Here is a 21610-nt window from a genome sequence, read left to right as displayed (position 1 = left end):
TCCGTTGGTATATTTTCAACGGATGAAAAAGTGAGAATTATTATAGCCAAGCAATTATATCTTCATGCCTTAAGTATTTTTTGCTTTGTATTATGTGTTTTCTTTACATAATTTTGTGTTAGTATTTGTGTGAGTGTTTGTCTCCATATTCGATGTTTAACAAGGACAAGGTTTCAGTAAGAAAGAATCATTCACATTTTAACAAGGATGTTTTGAAAATCGAACTTACGATTCAGACAGTGCAGTCAAAACTTTCATATCTGTTTGAAAACAGATCCGATGATATGAGCAGCAGATTTCTGTTAATGTAGATCACCTTTGAGGGAACAACATTCATAATTCTATCGATCACATGGTGGAACAATGTTGGTAGCTTCGGAAATGATTCAAGAGTTTCTATGATCGCCGTAATATGCACTAATAAGGGGAATTGGATTTATGTAGTAACTGAAGATGAGAGATTGCAGCCAGTCTGTCTGATTATTGCTGTAGGGACATTTGATGGATACATGTCCTTACCTGACAATCTGTAGGGACGACAAAAACTTGTGGTGTCTTGAGATTCTATTCGATTGTACAAAGACAAGTGCATTTGTCTCTCCATGTGCTTATGTCTCACCATTTTTTTTAGACAAATATTTGCCACTTGATTAGATATCCTGTACTATACAGCGATCTTTCTCCCCAATATATATACACCTCATATCCTTACAACGAGCAGCAAGTCCTAAAGCTACTTCATTCTCTTACAAAGCCTTTGATCTTCTCATCATCGCATCTTAATAAAACTCCCCTTTTCTTACCCAATACAACCAGCAATGGCAATTGTACAGATGCTGAGACGTTCTCTATCAAGCGAACGAAAATCAGCTGAGGTTCCAAAGGGATACTTAGCCGTTTACGTTGGGGAGAGCTGCGAAAAGAGGCGGTTTGTTGTTCCAGTGTCTTATTTGAAGAATCCTATGTTTCAAGAATTGCTGTCTCAATCTGAGGAGGAATTCGGTTTCCATCATCCTATGGGAGGCCTCACCATTCCATGCAGCGAGGATTTATTTATCGAACTCACTTCCCTCTTGAGCAAGTCATAGAATACAAACATGTCTAGATAAATAGAAAGAAAGATCAATAGATAGATAATTAGATAGGTTTTTGTATTGTCTTTGGGGACAATTTATCCTTTCATTTAAAGAGGATCTTTTTTGCCTGGACAAGATCTGTATTTTCTTACCAGAAACTATACTCCACAAAAACATTGCAAGAAAATTCTGTTGATCAATTTCATGTGTAAAATTAGCATTACTTTATTCGACGAATTCTATACATAATTCTGACAATATTGCTCATCTATTACATTCTTTCTGGGATCAAGATTGAACAAACTAAACACCGAAATCTTCAAAGATCGCTGAAGTTAACAAGTTCGAGTCGCATATTGCTGTTCTAATAACACACACAACCATTTATTCTTTTCTTCAAAAACTATGAGTTTTCTCTCTTTCAAAACACATCCATGTTTTGAAAATATTATTACAATACTTTGGTGTTTAGTAGAGGAGATGTTCATGTGGACCATTGAATTTATGATAGTTCACATGGTAGACCAATATTGGTTCCATGGTTGGATAAGGTTTCGACTAATTTAATCTTATCTTCTTGATGCTTTATGATGTAATTCATTAATTTTTTTTATTAATCCTTCTGGCTCGGAGTTAAATGAAATTCGCTTGGCTCATTAAAAACGGCTAACTAACCATGTTAGACGTTTTTCAGTCATCAACCATCCGAGATTGTTTGGAGCCTTAAAATGACGTTTTCTATTTAGGTATCTGTTAAATTTTTGCAAAATTTTTTCTCTTTTTTTTTTTTTTTTGGTGGATTTTTAGGATTTCCAAACTTATAAATATTCAGTTATTTCTCTTTGATTTCAGCTTTATCCTTTCATTAATAAATAAATGTTCGATTTTGATCGAAATTTTTTCTCTTGTTGAAATCGTGCAATCAGCATTGTATTTCTTATCTTCTTGGCAACACCCCAAGATATTTAATAATAACCAAGGGTGTGTTTCTTTTGGTTGAGTTTGAGAAAATTTGGTTTGAATTTGATATTAAAATAATGTTTGATAAGATGTATTGTGAGTGGAAAAAATGTATTTTTTTAAAATAAAAAAACGCAGAGCCCAAATAGTAAAATTTTGGAAAATTGGGACAAAGAAAGATATCCTTGATTCTCTTGTTTAATTGCGTTTTACCAATTTTTCGCAACATTAGAGGTTGGTGTTCAAAAGAATCATGTTTTTTACGCAATCTGTGAGTGCTTTATATTTGAGTTTAAAGGGAAATCAAGTATTGGTTTGAAGAAGGCTACAGTGATAAGTCAGTCTCATTTTATAGAAGAGATATTTGCTGGCAAGGGACAAACTTTTGGGCTGCCTCCGCACGATGGATGTGTAATGACCTTTGGAACAGTCCCTCAATGCCACAATGTAACATGAGCCAACCTTATACTAGAACGATACCAAATTTTCGAACTCTTACTTCGAACTTTCAGGGATATCCAGTGGTCAAGAAAAGGATTTCCAGTGCGTGGGGGCATGGACAATGACAGCTTTAGCACATCCGTTCATCCCAACACTTCCTGAAACATCATGGGACCAAAAGCATCAATTCCAGCAACATCCCAATATGTTGAGGGACAAGAAGCTTCCAAGGTAAGCCAACTCCCTGCTGCTTCCGGGTTACAACAAGGCTTCGGATCTCCTATCTAGACAGTGATGGTGAGCCCCAAAAATGTGCCACTGCAGCAGGCACCAGCCTTTAGAGAAGCTGCAGAAGGCATCCAATTTAGGGATATGATCTCAAATTTAGATATAGATATCAATTTTAAGATATGACTTATTTGTTTGGTATGGATAGAGTTTTTCTGAAATTTTCTATCCGACCTGTGTGCTCACCGACTCGGTCCGACACCCAATCCGAATTCACAACTTGGTTCGGCACATAATTATGTGACATGGATAATTATATTATCTCATTTATTTCTAACTCACCGTAATTCGGTTTTGAGAATAGGCTAAACAACTAATTATTATTTGATTTCATGCATTCCTAAAACGAGAATTCCTACAATATTTGTGTTGAAAGTGGATTGTTTTTTTTTTTAATTTTGGTTGATGTTGTTTGCAGATGGTCCGATTAACGGACGAACAGAGATGGACATAAGCGGCCCAATTTGTCTTGAGTCCAATCAAATAAGGAAATAGCCCAAATTGATCAATCCAATGATGACGTAAACGAATGGAGAGACAAGACTCGTTGGTCCCCCTAATCCATGTGTGGGAATAACAAAAATTGGTTGCAACAAACTTTGTGAAGGTAAGAAGAGATAGTGGGGAAAAAGATTCCATTTTTGTTGAGTTTCTTAGAGTGAATATACTCATGTTTGGAGATTGAGATTTATATAGAATATAGAGTGAAGCAAGATAAATTTGGGGGAACATATAGAAAAATTGGAATGTATTTCATCCAAAGAAAGAATTGAGTGAGAAAAAAATAAAACATTGAAGGTGAGGGGTGTTTGGGATAGATTGAGTACGGGAAATCGTAAAGAAATAGGTAGATAGATTTCTTGATTGTGTAGCTCGATTGTATTCACACATTTTGTGTTTCAATGGTTTCAATAGTGAGTTTCGCCTGGGTTGGGACCCCCCAGATGTAGGCTGGTGCAGCCAAACTGGGTTATCATTTTGTTGTGTTTCTAATGTTCTTCGTCACCAGTATGTTCATTCGCAGTTTGATCGTTGAACGAACAACCAGTTTGTTGTTGTTGTGCGTGAGAATCATTTTTCGGGGCAACCAATTGGTATCAGAGCCTCCTCTTCAACATATTGCCGAAGAGTGATCCAAAGTTATGACAAAGAAAAGAGTCAAATAGTCCATCCAGAAGTTCTCCCAGAACCTTGATTTGAAGAAGATCCAGACTAGAAGTCCGAATAGCAACCGAACAGGTGACAGCCGAGCTGCAGAGAATGCCGAAAAATCTGAAACTCCAACGAAGACATCAGAACATAAAGGTGATGCTATGGAAAAAAGTGATGTTGAATCCACAAAGTTTTCAAGAATTAATCGAAACCTATGAGATGGTAGTTGCTGAACAGAAAGTGTTCATCTCTCAAAATGAGAAACTCAGAGCATGCGTTCGTCTTTTAGAAAGAAAGAACAAAACACTACTAGAAGTCAATGAAAAGCTCACCACAATGAATGATAAATTTGCAGCGGGACATGAAAAGTTGTTTCAAATCTCTAGTGAACAACTAAAGAGAATCCAGAAGTTGGAGATTGAGAACAAGGAGCTTTTGAGTGAGAATAAACGATTGATGAAAGGCAAGAGAAACTTGATGAATCATTGAATGTTGGGAAGCCATATGGTGATCATAGTAAGATTGGCTACACTTATGGGGCTGGAACTTCTCAAACAACATTTGTCAACGGTGGATTGCTCTCTGAATCAACTGGTAGCAAGGAAGGTGTTGCATTGACTGCTATTTCGAAATCCTCTGGAAATCGAAAGAGTGTCTGGTGGTCAGACAGACAACCATTAACCTGCATGTACTGCAAACAATTTGGACACCAAGAGTTGGACTATGATCGAATCAGACAAGATTTATGGTTGGGCAGAAAAGTGTTTTGACCATAAAAACAATTGAAGAACATAATTATGGCGAGACTAGTGTGGAGACCTAAGGTGAATCAAGAAGCATGTCTAGTTTCTCTCTCCACACAGAACATTGGAATAGAGTCCGTTAATATGAACTGCCACAATGAATTGTGTGAGGCAAGAAGTCAAAATTCAAGTGATGATGAATTTGAACTGAAGCAGAGCACAGAGATATTAGATTTGATTGATGTAAATAAGGGGGACTCAGATTGCGTTTGGACATCACATAAACAACCCCACGAGAGCAGAAATCTTGAACCATCAATAAAAGTTCTCACCAAAGCCAACAAGAAGCATTCACCAGAGCATATCCTTGGAGGCATTCACTGTTGCACATCTGAAATCAAACTGAACAATGTTGTTGGAGGTTCAAAAAATAGAGTGTGCAGCATTGATCATGTGCAGACAACATAGTAACTGGAAGACATTCAAATCAAAGCCTTGAATTTGAATCAATGTGAAGAGCTACGACAGAATCTTCATATGTGCTTCTTGCAGTAATGGGTGTGGTCTTGGAAGAGTGGTCAAGCACGAAAGTGTATCTGTGCAACAAAAGTGGTCATTGTCCTAATCAAATGAGTATGTTTGGTATTAAAAGTTTGGGCGCATGTTTATGAAGGTACAAGCTTACTCTATTTTGGAGGAGATAATCCATTTGGACAAGGTGTTTTGAGATGTGTGTTAGTCTACTAAAATTGTTTGGAAGAGATGTTCTAGGTGTTGGCGAAATCAATTAGGCGGATAAGGTGCCCGGGATGGATGAAGAGGAGTTTGATAGTTAGATGAATTGAAATTCCTTTTTGGATTGTTGTTCTCCAAAGGGGGAGAAGAAGTTGCAGTCATTCATACCTTTTGGTTACTGTTAGTATTTGAGGAGAGCTACGTCCAGAGATTGTCCGGATCAACAGAAAACAATCTGGTAAATGAGATGGAAAAACATTTACTTCCTTCCAGCTCTAGTTGAAGTCAAATTCATATTCAATCCATTTTGGCTTGATTTTCTCCCACGGTGGAGAGCAAAAGAAATGAGTAAAGCTGCGATTGAAGGGGTAAATCATTTATCTTCATCTTGATATAATTTGATATTGGGTTGATGGGTTAGATGAGTTTCTTGCTGGTGCACATTAGTTATTGTTGTTGATTGTGATGGATAACTAAGCTGATGTGTATGGATTAAGGGGGAGTCTCTTACATTTTGGAACACCGTCGTCGTTGAAGGCTTTTTGTTTGATGTCTCCCAAAGGGGGAGTGGATTGCATGTCCTTAGTTTGAAGCATTTATTCTTGGTTGAGGGTGAGTTATATAATGGTTTGAATGTGTGCTAATGGTGTGTAATGTTGAGAAGATTGACCCTACTGTGGTTGGTAAACATCAACCAAAAAGAGGGAGATTGTTGAAAGTGGATTGTATTTGTTTTGAGATTTTGGTTGATGTTGTTTGCAGATGGTCCAATCAACGGATGAACAGAGATAGACAATTAGTCTTGTGTCCAATCAAACAAGAAAGTAATCCAAATTGATCAATCCATCGATGACCCAAACGAATGGATAGAGAAAACCTGTTGGTCCCCCTAATCCATGTGTGGGAATAACAAAAATTGGTTGCAACAAACTTTGTGAAGGTAGCGAGAGATAGTGGGGAAAAAGATTCCATTCTTGTTGAGTTTGTTAGAGTGAATATACTCATGTTTGGAGATTGAGCTTTATATAGAATATAGAGTGAAGCAAGATAGATTTGGGGGAGCATATAGAAAAATCTGAATGTAATTCACCCAAAGAAAGAATTGAGGGAGAAAAAAAGTAAAACATTGAAGGTGAGGGGTGTGTGGGATAGATTGAGTACGGGAAATCGTCAAGAAATAGGTAGATAAATTTCTTGAGTGTGTAGCTCGATTGTATTTACACATCTTGTGCTTCAATGGTTTCAATAGTGAGTTTCGTCTGGGTTGGAACCCCCCAGATGTAGGCTGGTGCAGCCGAACTGGGTTATCATTTTGTTGTGTTTCTAATGTTCTTCGTCACCAGTACGTTCATTCGCAGTTCGATCGTCCAACGAACAACCAGTCTATGCTGAGGGATTTTTTTGTGTTGATTTTTTAAGTTTGTTGTTGTTGTGCGTGAGTGAATAATTTTTCGGGGCCAACAATTTGATTAGAAAATAAATTTATCTTATCTTTAATTTCATTTTAATTTTTTTTAAAGAAATTAATATATTTTGATTGACTAATAAAAGAAAGAAATAAAATAAGTGGTAATATTATTTAGTTTGTTTAGTTGTGTTCTTAACAATCCATTTTAACTTTTCATATTAGGGAAATATATTTTCCCGGAAAAAATCAATAGAAGTTTTAGAAGTTTTGCACTTTTGAAAATTTTTTAAAATAGTAAAAAGTGGATAATTCATATGATGTTTTCTAAGGAGATATATATGTATATATATATTTGATGTCAAAGTTTCTTGAAAAATTACAGTTGTGAATAGTGACAAAAAGTTCTAAAAGCTTATAGGTAAACACAAATTTTAACATTTTGTTGTAATATAGTTGATAAATGTTGTAATGTGTTAGTATTCTATAATCTTTGTCTAAATATTACATTATTTTTTGGTACATAAATATCCATTGATGTCTAAAAGTATCCGAGTCTGAAAAATCAGGAAGAAATCAGAAGAAATGTATGTGCTGTGTATCTTCTCTATCTATTTGTTTATGAACTTATATTCGTTACAATGGACTCAAGTGAGAGATGAGATCGATGAATAAATCCTCGCTGCATGGGATGGTGAGGCCTCCCATTGGATGATGAAATCCGAATTCTTCTTCAGCTTGAAGCAACAATTCTTGGAAGGACAAATGGTTCAAAAAGGACACCGGAATGACGAATCGTTTCTTTTCATCGTACTCCCCAACATAAACCGCCAAGTGCCCCTTTGGAACTTCCGCCCATCTTCTTTCCCTCGATAAAGACCTTCTAAGCTTTTGTACGATCGCCATCGTCAGATGTGTTAGGCAAGAAGGTGAAAGTTGTAAGAAGATGTGTTTGTGTAAGAAGTGAAAGGTTAGAAAGATTGGTCTAGTTGTTGCTGGTGGTAGTCTGGATATGGTGTTGTATATATAGGCGATCAAGAAATTCCGTCTAGTAGAAAACCTCTTATTGAATGTTTAATTCCATAATAGAGCTGTCCTGATGAGGCATGAGCATATGGCGAAATGAATGCGCTTGTCTTCCAGTTATGGTAGAGTTTGTCGGACAGCTGCAACCTGTGTGGCCGAAAAATTAGTGTTCTTTCAGGACATACAACCACCACATGCCTTATGACAGTTGTAATAAATTGGATTTGTAATCGATCATATGCTCAACCACTACTTGGCTTCCATTGGAATTCCTAATATCCGATCTACTTTGCAAAATTGAAACTGAAACAGTGTAAAGAGCTGAAATTGTTGGAAGAAAATTTGTGACCACAGATTTAAAAAAACAGAGCTTTCAAAAATTGCAGAGATAAAATATTTGTGCAGTGGAGAAATTCACGTATCAGAAAATAAACCTTTCTATCAATTACCTTACCTGCTGCACTTATCCTTAATGAAAACATATGCATCATATCTCTAACTAATCAAACCTTAAACATGGAAATTATAAATCAATAGAAGTTTTGTCAACTAAATGTATTCTCCAATCAGGGAAAATACATTCTACCCAACAGTAGTTGCACGCAATTAAATTATACCATAAATAAGTTTATTTCCTAACAGAAATTGCCCTTCAAAACCTCTCAATGGGTCCACCATGTGAAACAATGGTTACACATTCATTACAGAATATCTACATTTTTGTTTTCAGACATTGCAAGGTGAAACAAATCAGCAGCTCATGTGATTGTGTTTCTCGACCAATGTGAAACCTTTAAGACAGCGAATTTGGCTGGCGGATCATGACTCTGATTGACTCAGAGGTTTAAGGATCTTAAACTTGTGTTCATTACAGAATTGGTGTAGAAGTTAAGGAAGAACGAAGGCCCCAGGTCTGTATTGACTTATTACAGTAAAGACATTCAACAGATACATGTCCTAAAGGGACAATCATATCAACCACAAAAGCTGCGGCGGCTTGTGATCTTACAGGACTGTACTAAGACAGATGCTTTTATCTGACCATGTGCTGATATCTCAGTAGTTTCGTAAGCAACTAATATTCTACGTTCAATGTTCGCTGGTTTTTCAAATAGTCTGCAGTACACGGAATATCTTTATTGCTTGTCTATTATATATATACTTCAGACATCCATACTAAAACAAGCAACATCGACTTCAATCTTCTGAAGGATTGATCACTTCTTACATAAAAATTTTCATCTTCTTTTATTCAGACAATCCCAAAATGGCGATCCTACAAAAGCTGAGACGGTCTTTATCAAGCGAAAGAAGATCAGCCGAGGTTCCAAAGGGGCACTTAGCAGTATACATTGGGGAGACAAGAGAAAAGAAACGATTTGTTGTTCCGATGTCTTATTTGAAGGATCCTATGTTTCAAGAATTGCTGTCTCAAGCTGAGGAGGAATTCGGGTTCTATCATCCAATGGGAGGCCTAACCATTCCCTGCAGCGAGAATTTATTTGTTGATCTCACGTCCCATTTGAGGAAGGCATAGAATGCATACATGTACCTGTCAAGATAGATGGATAGGAAGATACAACAAGGAGAAGATTTTCTTATTGTTTTCTAGAAATATATACACTTGTTAATAGAGATTTAATTGTTTGGTCGGGGAAGATTTCTATTCCTTTACCAAGAGATGACACTCTAAGCAAACACATTGGAAAAAATTATTTATTGCATCTTTCGAAAGGGAAGAAGGTAGTGCTCTTCTAACTCTCAACTGACCCATCGGACTTGGTTTTATTCTTGAAAATCCATTTGCAGCCAATAAGTGTTTTTCCTGAAGGTAAATCAACTAAGTCCCATGTTTGAGTCTTCTGTAAAGCCTGCAATTTCTCAAACATCGTTTCTCGCCATAATGGATTAGAATATGAACTGACATGGGCTCATGCAGATATAGGACGGCGTATGAAAGGTCAGGCATCACAGTCACATTAGCATCTGGAGACAAGGTCAGAGGTGGATTAGAAGTGTTAACTGGATTAGGATCCGAAGGTTGAGATGGGGTTGTAGGGTCAGAACCAGGAAACAAGGGAGAATGACGACAATAATGACAGTGAACCAGAAACAATGGAGACATGAAATTTAGACAAAGTGTAAAACATGACACTCTCCCTAAATATAACATGACAAGAAATACGCAATTGGATCCCAAAGCCTATAACCTTTATGCTCTATCCCATAACTGAGAAGACAACACAAACGCGCACAAGTTTCTAATTTAGAATGTTCATGTGGAGGGATAAGGACAAAACTGACCCAGCCAAATGGATGAAGGCTACTATAATCGGGTGGTTGATCATATAGACGCTCAAAAGGAGTAACACTATGAAGGAGAAATGATGGAATACGATTTATAGTATAGACGGCACTAAGGGCTACTTCCCTGAAACCTATTCAAATGCTAACACCTATCAGCACAAGAGGCTGATGAAAGTGACGCTAAACAATATTTATAATATGATGATGCTTCCACTTAGCGCAACCATTTTGCTGAGAGTTGTATGGACACGAGCCTGAATCACTATATGTAGGCTCAGTAGAAAGAAAGTTTAACAAGGTAGAATCTTTGTACTCAAGAAAGGTTGTATGGAATAAAAAAATTGAATCTTGATCATTTGGACATATATAACGTATATTTGAGGTAATTTTGAACGTTGTCTAAAAAAATATATCCATGTAAAACGTGAGCAATTATTTATGAATATAACATAACAACGACACTCACTCAGGAAGGGAACATGAAAAGAACCCCAAATATCAAAATGAACAAGATAAAATGGTTTATTTGCGATCAACATATTTTCTCTAAAAAGATAAGGCGGGTTATTTTCCCATACGAAAATGTAAGCAATCAAATGACTGAAAACTAATAGAATACAAACGACCCTTACTAACGAGAGACTGAATTTTTTAGGAAGATACAACAAAGGTGTCAGTGAAGACTAGGAGAAGGAAGGGTAAAAAGGGGAGTAAGAGTAGAAGCAACAAAAAACTTACGGGGAGGAATTTTCAAAGATTGTACCTCAAATAGGTGACCCACCTTTCGACATGTATCAAAAATTTGATCCGTACGTTGATCATGAACCTGCACACCAGAAGAGGATAAACTAACTAAGTCCCTAGTCAACTAATTGGCAACTTATACAAGATTTAAAGTCAATTGAGGAATGGAATAAGTATCATGAAAATATGTAAATGGTAGGGATGCATATCCTGGATGAATGATATCCATCCGACTCCCAGCCTGTATAGACAGTGAAGAGGACATAGGTTCACACCAATCAAGAGACCAAGTGTAGGTGTCATATGATTGCAACAACGGGAATCAAAATACCACACATAACAACCTAAATTGGCCATGCATTGAGAGGAACTAGAAGCAAGAACTTGATGCGATTGATGCAAAGAGTCACGATATTTTGGACTGTTTCAAATACAGAAAGGCACTCCAATGCCATAGTATGACTACAGACAGATAACAGAACCAAGACAGAAAGATAGACAGAAAGCCGAGATGAATCCCAAACAAGAAAATTTAGACGATCGCAGAATAGTGCCCAAAGGGAAAAACAATTTATACCACCGTAGAGAAAATTAAATTCCGAGCATGATAACAAAAAGATCTCCGGCAACCGCCGCCGCATGTGCTGCTGTAGCGTCCTATGGCGAATCTTCGTCAGGTGCATGAGGTCTCCACACACCGGGCCGGTCTCGCTGTGACACATCCGGAGGTGGTGGCGCTGAAGGTCAGACAGTCAGAAATAATCAGAAAGGGTAGATCTGTGATGGGCAGTGTGTTGTGTTGATATGGGAAGAAATTAGGGCATACCATGTTAAGATAATTTTTGGGAAAGAAATAATTAATTGCATTAATCATAAAATCAAGACTTATTTATAGATGTAGTCCAAAATGGATAAAAGCCAACAATAAAATAAATAATAAATAAATATAAATATTCTAACATATATAATTTTAATTATCTTTTAAGTACAATAAACACATTCTACATGAACAATCTTAACCACAACAGTTGTGGTGGGTGTCTTTGTACATATGTAATTCCCGATTTTAAAATATATAAAATAATATTATTATTTAAATAAATATTTTAGAATAAATTATATTTTTATTTTGTATGTTAATTATAGATTATAGGAACGGTTAAAAGGACAAATATTGATTAATAAATATAATATATTATTATAGATAATGGTCCGATGGTGATGAGGATAATAATAATAATTATTATTGTTATTATATAATTATATATATGTATATTAATAAATAAATAAACCCTAACATTCGGACAAAAGCAGAGGAAGAAAACCTAAGGGAGAAAAGAAAAAGAGAAAAAAAAAATTAGCTCTGATTTAAATAATCAGATGATTTAAATATTATGAGGTATAAGGATTTTTAGTAAGAATTTGCTCCGAATAAAAAAGTTTGAAACCCAATGAGCTACTTAGAAAAATTAGCTTTTAAATAAGTAGATAGTTCACGTTATTATTATGTTCTTGTTTTGATTTGGGATTCATTGTTATTTTAGATTGTTCCGATCGTTATAGGGGATTGTCCATATAGCTGCTTAATGTTTTGTATCTGTGGTTAAGTTATGGACGTAAATATTGTAAGCTGAATAGCCATCAGACTGAGCCTAAAATGAATAAGAAATTGACTATATGTTCGATTGTGTGCTTAGATGTGAATTGTGATTGCGTGTCTTATGGTGTGACTATATGTTTGATCAAATGAGATATGTGATATGATGAGTTCATGTGTTTATGTGCCTTGTGTGATTATTGTGGCATTGATTATCATTTAGCCGGGAGTAGGCTATCTATTTAGCATTTATTATCGTTTGGCCGAGAGTGGGCTATCAATATGATATTTATTATTTTTTAGCCCGAAGTGGGCTATCGATGTGACATTTACTATCGTTTCGCCAAGAGTGAGCTATCGATGTGATGTTTATTATTTTTTAGCCGAAAGTAGGCTATAAATATGACATTTATTATCGTTTAGTCGGGAGTTGGTCTATTATCGATGGTTTTCTTAGAAGAACAAGGCCCTCATACATTCTTGTGTCCATTCCCACGCCTTGTCCTTCCCAATGTTAGTCGGAAAGGCTATCGATGAGATATTTATTATTTTTTAACCAAGAGTGGGCTTTCAATATGACATCTATTATCATTTATCCACGAGCGGGCTATCGATGTGATATATATTATCGATTAGCCGAGAGTGGACTACCGATATGGCATTTATTATCGTTTTGCCGGGAGTGGGCTATCGATGTGACATTGATTATTATTTAACTAGGTGTGAGCTATCGATATGGTATTGATTATCGTTTAGCCGGGAGTGGGCTATCGATGTAATATTTATTATCGTTTAGCCGGAAGTGGACTATCGATATGGTATTTATTATTGTTTAGCTGAGAGTGGGCTATCAATATGGCATTTATTATCGTTTAGCTGGGAGTGGGCTATCGATGTGATATTTATTATTATTTAGCCGAGAGTGGACTATCAATATGATATTTATTATCGTTTATCTGGGAGGGGGCTATCGATGTGGTATTGATTATCGTTTAGCCAGGAGTGGGCTATTAATATGGCATTTATTATCGTTCATCCGGGAGTGGACTATCAATGTGATATTTATTATTGTTTATCCGGGAGTGGGCTATCAATAAATAGCATTTATTATCGTTTCGCTAGGAGTGAGCTATCGATGTGATATTTATTATTTTTTAGCCGAGAGTGGGCTTTCTATATGACATCTATTGTTGTTTAGCTGGGAGTAGGCTATCGACGTGATCTATATTATTGTTTAGCTGTGAGTGGGCTATCGATATGACATTTATTATCATTTAGTCAGGAGTGGGCTATCGATGCGACATTGATTATCGTTTAGCTGAGAGTGGGCTATCGATATGACATTGATTATCGTTTAGCCAGGAGTATGCTATCGATGTAATATTTATTATCATTTAGCCGGGAGTGGGCTATCAATATGGTATTTATTATCGTTTAGCCGGGAGTGGGCTATAAATATGGCATTTATTATCGTTTAGCCGGGAGTGGGCTATCGATGTAATATTTATTATCGTTTAGTCGAGAGTGGGCTATCGATATTGTATTTATTATCATTTAGCTGGGAGTGGACTGTCAATATGACATTTATATCGTTTAGCCGGGAGTGGGCTATTGATGTTATATTTATTATTCTTTAGCCGAGAGTGAACTACCAATATGACATTTACTATCGTTTATTCGAGAGTGGGCTATCGATGTGATATTGATTATCGTTTAGCCGGGAGTGGGCTATCGATATGACATTTATTATCATTTATCTAGGAATGGGCTATCGATATGATATTTATTATTGTTTAGCCGGGAGTGGGTTATCAATTGGATATTTATTATCATTTATCCGGGAGTGGGCTATCAATGTGATATTTATTATTTTTTTTCCGGGAGTGGGCTTTCGATATGACATCTATTATCTTTTAACTGGGAGTGGACTATCAATGTGATATATATTATCGTTTAGCCGAGAGTGGATTATCGATATGGCATTTATTATCATTTAGTCGGGAGTGGGCTATCGATGTGACATTAATTATCGTTTAGCCGAGAGTGGCCATCGATATGGCATTGATTATTGTTTTGATGAGAGTGGGCTATCGATATGACATTGATTATATTATATTTATAAATTTTTTTGTGTTATGATGGGAAGATTGGTCATGAGTATTGCCATAACTTTTGGGATACGGTTGGTTGTGCTTTCAGTTTACGTATTTATTTCTATACTCAACTAGTGTTGCTGATGATATTACATTTTTCTTTTGCAGACTTTGTAGCTAGACCCTCGGGACAATGATTGACAAATCATTGGGGAAAAGTCCTTTTTTATTACAGTACACACGTTTTTACCATTATTTTGTAATATGAATGTTTCACTATTTTTATTTGTTTGAGAAATATTGTGGGTGATGGTGACGTATTCCTATGTCTCGAAATAAATATTATTTGTACAAAAAATAGGTGATGTCGGTGAAGCCTTAGTGTTATAGCATGACGCGTTGATACACATTATTGTGATCATACTGGCTTGTAATGTACCCACATTTTGGGGTGTTACATGTAGTGGTATCATGGTTTACTTTTTTTTTTGTTCCCAAAAATACAATACCACACCGAGTTTTAGAAAGTATGCATTATGCAATCAGTTTTAGGGGACATGGGGGCTTGCATTGCATTCATCTCTGTGAGTGATGTGACTTTATTTCTTATCTGTTATGTGTTTACTGAATTACTTGATTAATTGGATGTGACATTTAAGCATGTTGACCTTTTGATTAGATACACTAGACTCTCATCTTGTTGTTATTGACCTTTTAGAGGTTGCTAATGGTTTGGGTTCTTCTTCTTGTAGTGAAGTGAGAAATTGCTCCACGTGGATGACCTCCACGTGTTCGACATGTTGCACTGCCTCCCGATGCAACACCTCCTATTGATGGATCAGATAGGTTGAGGAAAATCAACCTCATCCATCGACATAAACTGTCAAAGATGCAGAGACAGAACTACACCCAAAGGAAGAGTATGTACCCCCGGGTATTGATGAGATATCTACATGCAGATGCAGAGGGCCTTGATTCAGACTTTTCAGTAACACTTTGAGCTGCTAAAAGAGCAGAATGGTCTTATGAGAGAGCAGCTTGCACATCAATAAGCACAAGAGGGGGACTAATGGGATGGATCAGAGACTAAACGCAGACGTTGTACGGGATGACTATTTGGAGAAGGCCCAGAAACATAGGTCTCCACACTATGCTGACCAGAAGGACTCACTATGCTAGAATTATGGTTTTCCTTTTTCGATAGGATGTTCCATTTTAGGATATGCCCTGAGACCCACCGTGTTGGTATTGCTATCTACTTTCTGACTGATGGGGAGGATGAGGTGATGGGGTAACACTCATCCTGTAGGTGAGGCAGTTCAGGCCTATACCTAAGAGGCACTAAAAGCCGAAATGACTAGGACTTTCTACCTAGCTATCTGAGGTCTGAGAAGAAGTTTGAGTTCCACCGGATGATTCAGGGGAGGAGGACGGTAACCGAGTACTAAAATTGATTATGTGAGTAGATGAAATTTGATTTAAGTATTCTGAAAGATTCGGCTGCACAAGTTGAGAAGTTCGAGGACGGGTGCAATGGTGAGATTCGTGCTGCCTTTGGGAGTGAGAGGGCACCCACACTCACTAAAGCGTATAATCGAGCAGCATACATAGAGAGAACACTACGGGACCGTGAACGTGTGAGAGCTTTTAAGAGGCATGAATCCCGGTTGAGTTTTAGGCCAGAAGGGAAGAGGCCACGACCCGTGTTTTAGAGGGGCCAAGGTCTAAGGGATGCCTTGAGAAATAGGGGAAAACAAGAGGTGAAGAAGGTTAGGGCATCTGCTCTTTGTTCAAAGTGTTTTTAAAATCATCATGGATATTACTATAATGGGAATCTAAGAGCGTGCTTTGATTATGGACAGCCCGGACAAATGCAGTGTTAGTGCACTACACCGATGAGCGATGATAGAGTGTAGACGGGAGGACCCCGACCAAGAGCACTGCAGTATCCACATATTGCACCTATAGAACATAGACGTCCCCCGCATTAGACGGGTACTCGATTGACTATTCTCTCTGCATCTGAGGCAGAGAAGAGAGACGATGTGATGACGGGTACACTTCTTGTATCCAATCACTCCCTATTTACATTGTTTGATTCGGGTGCTTCTCGTTCTTTCATTGTTGACTATTTTGCTCGGTCTTGTGGGTTATCGGGTCGGAGTGTACTCTTATGAGTATAACTTTGCATTCGGGTCAGGATCTTATCTGTGATACTATGATCCATTATGTGCCTGTGGTAGTTAATGAATTAGTGTTTACCATTGATTCGTTGGTACTAGAATTGAGTGAGTTTGACTTGATCCTGTGAATCAATTGGTTGGAGAAGTGTCAAGCTCAATGAGATTTTCACTTAGGCGAGCTAAATATTAGGACGATGGATGGAATGAAGACGTCATACTACAAGTAGCCAAAGATGTCAAAGTCTAAGGTGTTTAGGTTTTCAGTGCTTTCATCGATGATTCGAAAAAGGGTATCTATTTTTTTTTGTGTGTTTACTTTATGACATACGAGCTAAGGAACCGAGCTTGTAAATAATTCTTGTAGTTCAAGATTGATTTTGAAATAAACTTGGTACCGGGAGCACAACTGGTATCGAAGGTACTTTATCGTATGGCTCTGACTGAAATAAAAGAGTTGAAGAAACAATTGGATGAACTATTGGAAAAAGGATCATATGACCGATTAACTCACCTTGGGGAGCCCCTGTGCTATTTGTATGAAATGACAATAAAGAATAAGTATCCACTTCTGAGGATCGAGGACTTGTTCGATCAATTGAGAGGGGCACGAGATTTCTCAAAGGTGGTCTTGAGATCATGGTATTATCACATTCATGTAAAGGAAAGTGATATCCTAAAGACGCCTTTTCAGACACAATATAGACACTTTGAATCTACCATGATGCCGTTTGAACTCACAAATGTCCCAACTACATTTATGGATCTAATGCAAAGGGTCTTTGGACAGTGGTTGGAAAAATTTGTGGTTGTATTTATCAATGACATCTTGATATATTCAAAGGATCCTAATGCAAGTTCTGGTTGTCACGTGTCCACTTTGTTGGACATGTCATATGTGCTGAAAGGGTCACCATGGATGCCTCGAAGGTCGAGATAGTAGGAAATTGGAAGGCACCATGCAACGTAGGGGAAATGAGAAGCTTTTTGGGTTTAGCAGGTTATTAGCGATCATTCATTAAGAACTTGGCAAATATAGCCCGACGGTTGACAATGTTGACAAAGAAAACAATAAAGTTCAAGTGGAAAGATAAATTTTCGGTGATATTCTTGGGATTAAAGTCGAGATGGACTTCTGCACCCGTGTTGACATTGCGGAGGATGCACAAGATTATGATATTTACATTGATGTCTCTTATAATGGTTTAGGTTTTTTTTATGTAAAATGTTCGGGTTATCGTATATGCTTGAAGAAAATTGAAACCACATGAGAAGCGATTTCCGACACATGATTTGGAAATGGCAGCGGTTGTTCATGCCTTGAAGATCTAGAGGCATTAATTATTGGGGAGTAAATTTTGGATCTTCACAGATCATAAAAGTTTAAAATATGTGTTCACATAGAAGGGCTTGAACCTAAGACAAAGACGTTGGTTAGAACTGGTTAAGGATTACGGTACTGAGATATTATACCACGAGGGCAGGAGAATGCGTTAGCTGATGGTCTAAGTCGTGAAAGTCATCATGTTGGTGGTCTCATATTTTTTGACAAGTTATGTGAGGAGATAAGTCGATTGAGATTGGAGTTAGTCACTCCTAGCTCGACACAAGTGATGTTTGATGCACTTTTGGCTGCACCTACCTTGTATGATGAGATTCGAGAGAGGCAAAAGATTGACCCCGAATGCTCTAAGACCATAGAATGGGTACACAAAGGGAAGCTCAAGGAGGAAAGTGGATCTCAGTTGGCTAGCGAGGGTAGCCTTCGTTTTCGAGGGAGATGGTGCTTACCAGACTCAACTATAGATTTGAAAGAGAGATTGATGTATGAAGCCCATTCATCACCTTACTTGGTTTATCCGGGGGTGATAAGATGTACAAAGACTTCAAAAGGAACTTTTTGTGGGTTGGTATGAAAAAAGGACGTGGCTGATTACGTTTCAAAATGGTTTGTTTATTTAGAGGTGAAGATTGAGCATCATAGACCGATGGGTCTGTTACAACCACTTGAGGTCCCAAGTTGGAAATGGGACTCAATAGCGATGGATTTCGTGACTGGCTACCGGTGCGTAAGAACCAATTTGATTCAATTTGGGTGGTTGTGGATAGATTGTAGATTGTCAAAGACTACAATGTTCATACCTATACAGAAAGATTGGTTAATGACTATGTTGGCCGAAGCATATGTACGTGACGTGGTGAAACGCTTTGGTGTGCCAACTAGTATCATTTCAATAGAGATTCCAAGTTTATGTTCCACTTTTGGAAAGAGATGCATCATGAATTTGGGAAAAAATTGAGTTTCATTACTGCATTCCACCCGATGATTGATGGTTAGACGAAGAGGACCATTCAGACTCTTGAAGACATGTTGATAGTCTGCGCTTAATCGAATTTTTGTATAACAACAATTGTCACTCAAGCATTAAGGTTGCATCTTTTGAGGTGTTGTATAAGAGGCGTTGTAGGACCCTATTGTGTTGGGAAGATCCAAGTGATAGGGTTCTATTGGGACCCTAATTAGTAGAAGAGAACACTCAACATATCCGTGTAATCCAAGATAGGATTCATGCAGCTCAGATCTGGCAGAAAAGTTATGTAGATCTGGGCCGTAGGACCGGAGAATTTGAAGTTGGGGACCGCATCTTATTACGTATCCCCTATGAAGGGTATCAAAAAAATTGGCATTCGAGGGAAGTTGAGCCCTCGTTACATTGGTCCTTACATGATTGTGGAGCGCATTGGGAAGTTGGCATATCGATTGAACTTGCCTAGTGAGTTGGAAAAAGTGCATGATGTGTTTCATGTATCCCAATTGAAGCGATGTGTAGTTGATGAGACAAAAGTGCTCCAACTTGATGAGCTGAAGTTAGAGAATGACTTAAGCTACGATGAGAATTCTATTTAGATCTTGGACACGAGGGTGAAAGTCTTAAGGAATAGGAATGTGTATCTGGTGAGAAAGTGTTGTATCATCGACATAGAGTCGAGGAAGCCATGAGGAAGAGGAATCGTTGATGCGTGAGTGGTACCCCGAGCTTTTTGGTACGCCTTTGTGATTTAATTGCTCTATATGTGACAAACCTCCTATGTGTTTAAGTCGAGCTTGTGATTTTGTTGCATGTGTTACATGCTTACTGGGAGATTTGATACCAAAATGATAGGCCATCGCTACCAGAGCCTTATTGTGATATATGGATTTATTGACTAATTGGTATCTTTGATTTTGGGATTATTTAAAACTTGATAGGTTGATGAAGTTATGAGGTTAATTTAAGAACCTCGGGAGTTTGGAGCGTGATTGGTAGTGGCTTGTTGGTTGAGAGTCTAGGTTATAGGATTGTAGTGCTGAGGCCAATTTAGATACCGTGGTTTTGGCCGATTTCGGGGATGAAATCCTTTTACAGAGGAGTGAGTGTAATGCCCTGATTTTGAAGTATATAATAATATTAATGGGATCAAGAAATTAATATTCTGAAAAAATTATATTCCTATTTTGTTTGTCAATTATGATTGTAGAAACTATTAAAAATATTAATATCGATAAATAAATATAATAATAATAATAATAATAATAATAATATATTATAATATAGATAGTGATCCGCGGGTGATGAGGATAATCATAATAATAATAATAATAATAATAATAATTATTATTATTATTAGTATTATATAATTATATATATATATATATATTTAAATTAGTAAATAAACAAACCCTAACACTCGAAGTGAAGCAGAGAAAGAAAACGTCAGGGAGGAAAGGCTGGGATACGATGAGAAAGAAAAAGATTTAGTCGTCCGATATCAATTCCCTTTTCGATACAGTGTTCTTTACTGTGAGTAGAGTTTAATTATAATTTTTAATATGAATTTGGCTATTGGTGTGTTAATTAGAACTCGTTCAAAAATTTATTATTGGCTCTCGACAAACTTCTTTAGCTAATAGCCAATTCGTATCCCTAAATTATATCTGAAAATTTTGTATTGATCCAAACATTATTGAAAATGATAGTGTATTGCACATTCCCTGTTTGTTCATATTCTTACAGATTTCTATTTAATAATTGAGTGATTTAAATATTACGAGGTATAAGGGTTTTATAGTAAGAATATGAAAAAATTTGAAAAACAATGAGCTAGTTAGATAAATTAGCTTTTAATAAGCATGTAGCTCATGTTATTATTGTGTTCTTATTATGATTTGGGATTGATTGTTATTTTAGATTATTCCTATCGTTAGAGGGGGATTGTCCGGATAGTGTTGGTGTTTTCTATCTACAGCTAAGTTATGGACATAAAAATCGTAAGCCGAATAGCGATCAAACTGTGTCTAAAATAAATAGGCAATTGATTATATGTTCAATTGTGTGCTTAGATGTGAATTGTGATTGCGTGTCTTTTGGGTTGAGTATATGTTTGATCAAGTGAGATACGTGATACGATGTTTTCATGTGTTTATGTGCTTTGTGTGATTATTGTGAAATTGATTATCGTTTAGCTTAGAGTGGGAAATCAATATGACACTTATTATCATTTAGCTGAGAGTGTGCTATCGCTATTAAATTTATTATCGTTTATCCGAGAGTGGACTATCGATATAATATTTATTATAGTTTAGCCGAGAGTGGGCTATCGATATTGTATTTATTATCATTTAGCCGGGAGTGGACTATCGATATGACATTTATTATTGTTTAGCAGGGAGTGGGCTATTGATGTAATATTTATTATCGTTTAGCCGATAGCGGGCTATCGATATGGCATTTATTATCGCTTAACTGGGAGCGGGATATCTATTTGATATTGATTCTTGTTTAGCCGGAGTGGGCTATCGATATGACATTTATTATCGTTTAC

At 36.9% G+C, this 21610-nt stretch overlaps 3 protein-coding genes across 3 annotated transcripts; 2 read left to right on the top strand and 1 right to left on the bottom strand.

Moving 5' to 3' along the window:
* Positions 1–705: 705 nt before the first annotated feature.
* LOC127253803 (auxin-responsive protein SAUR27-like) lies at positions 706–1350 on the top strand. Its single transcript, XM_051278580.1, has one exon. The coding sequence runs from the start codon at positions 819–821 to the stop codon at positions 1086–1088; it is 270 nt and encodes an 89-aa protein (XP_051134537.1). The 5' UTR covers positions 706–818; the 3' UTR covers positions 1089–1350.
* A 5891-nt stretch (positions 1351–7241) lies between these two features.
* On the bottom strand, positions 7242–7834 carry LOC127253755 (auxin-induced protein 15A-like). The gene has a single exon (XM_051278511.1). The coding sequence runs from the start codon at positions 7704–7706 to the stop codon at positions 7437–7439; it is 270 nt and encodes an 89-aa protein (XP_051134468.1). The 5' UTR covers positions 7707–7834; the 3' UTR covers positions 7242–7436.
* Positions 7835–8600: 766 nt separating this feature from the next.
* Positions 8601–9631, top strand: LOC127253768 (auxin-induced protein 15A-like). The gene is made up of 2 exons (XM_051278534.1): positions 8601–8893; positions 9083–9631. Exon 2 carries the CDS (start codon positions 9094–9096, stop codon positions 9361–9363), a length of 270 nt encoding a protein of 89 aa, XP_051134491.1. The 5' UTR covers positions 8601–8893; positions 9083–9093; the 3' UTR covers positions 9364–9631.
* The last annotated feature ends 11979 nt before the right edge of the window (positions 9632–21610 follow it).

This window comes from Andrographis paniculata, unplaced genomic scaffold (genome assembly GCF_009805555.1).
Source record: "Andrographis paniculata isolate CXL003 unplaced genomic scaffold, ASM980555v1 Contig12END, whole genome shotgun sequence".
NCBI lineage: Eukaryota > Viridiplantae > Streptophyta > Magnoliopsida > Lamiales > Acanthaceae > Andrographis > Andrographis paniculata.
The sequence above is the reverse complement of the archived record's forward strand: the minus strand, read 5'-3'. Positions and strand labels throughout refer to the sequence as shown.

What these genes read in the sequence shown, in the direction of transcription:
- LOC127253803 (XM_051278580.1), top strand. Translation starts at nt 819, where the DNA reads ATGGCAATTGTACAGATGCTGAGACGTTCTCTATCAAGCGAACGAAAA.
- LOC127253755 (XM_051278511.1), bottom strand. Translation starts at nt 7,706, where the DNA reads ATGGCGATCGTACAAAAGCTTAGAAGGTCTTTATCGAGGGAAAGAAGA.
- LOC127253768 (XM_051278534.1), top strand. Translation starts at nt 9,094, where the DNA reads ATGGCGATCCTACAAAAGCTGAGACGGTCTTTATCAAGCGAAAGAAGA.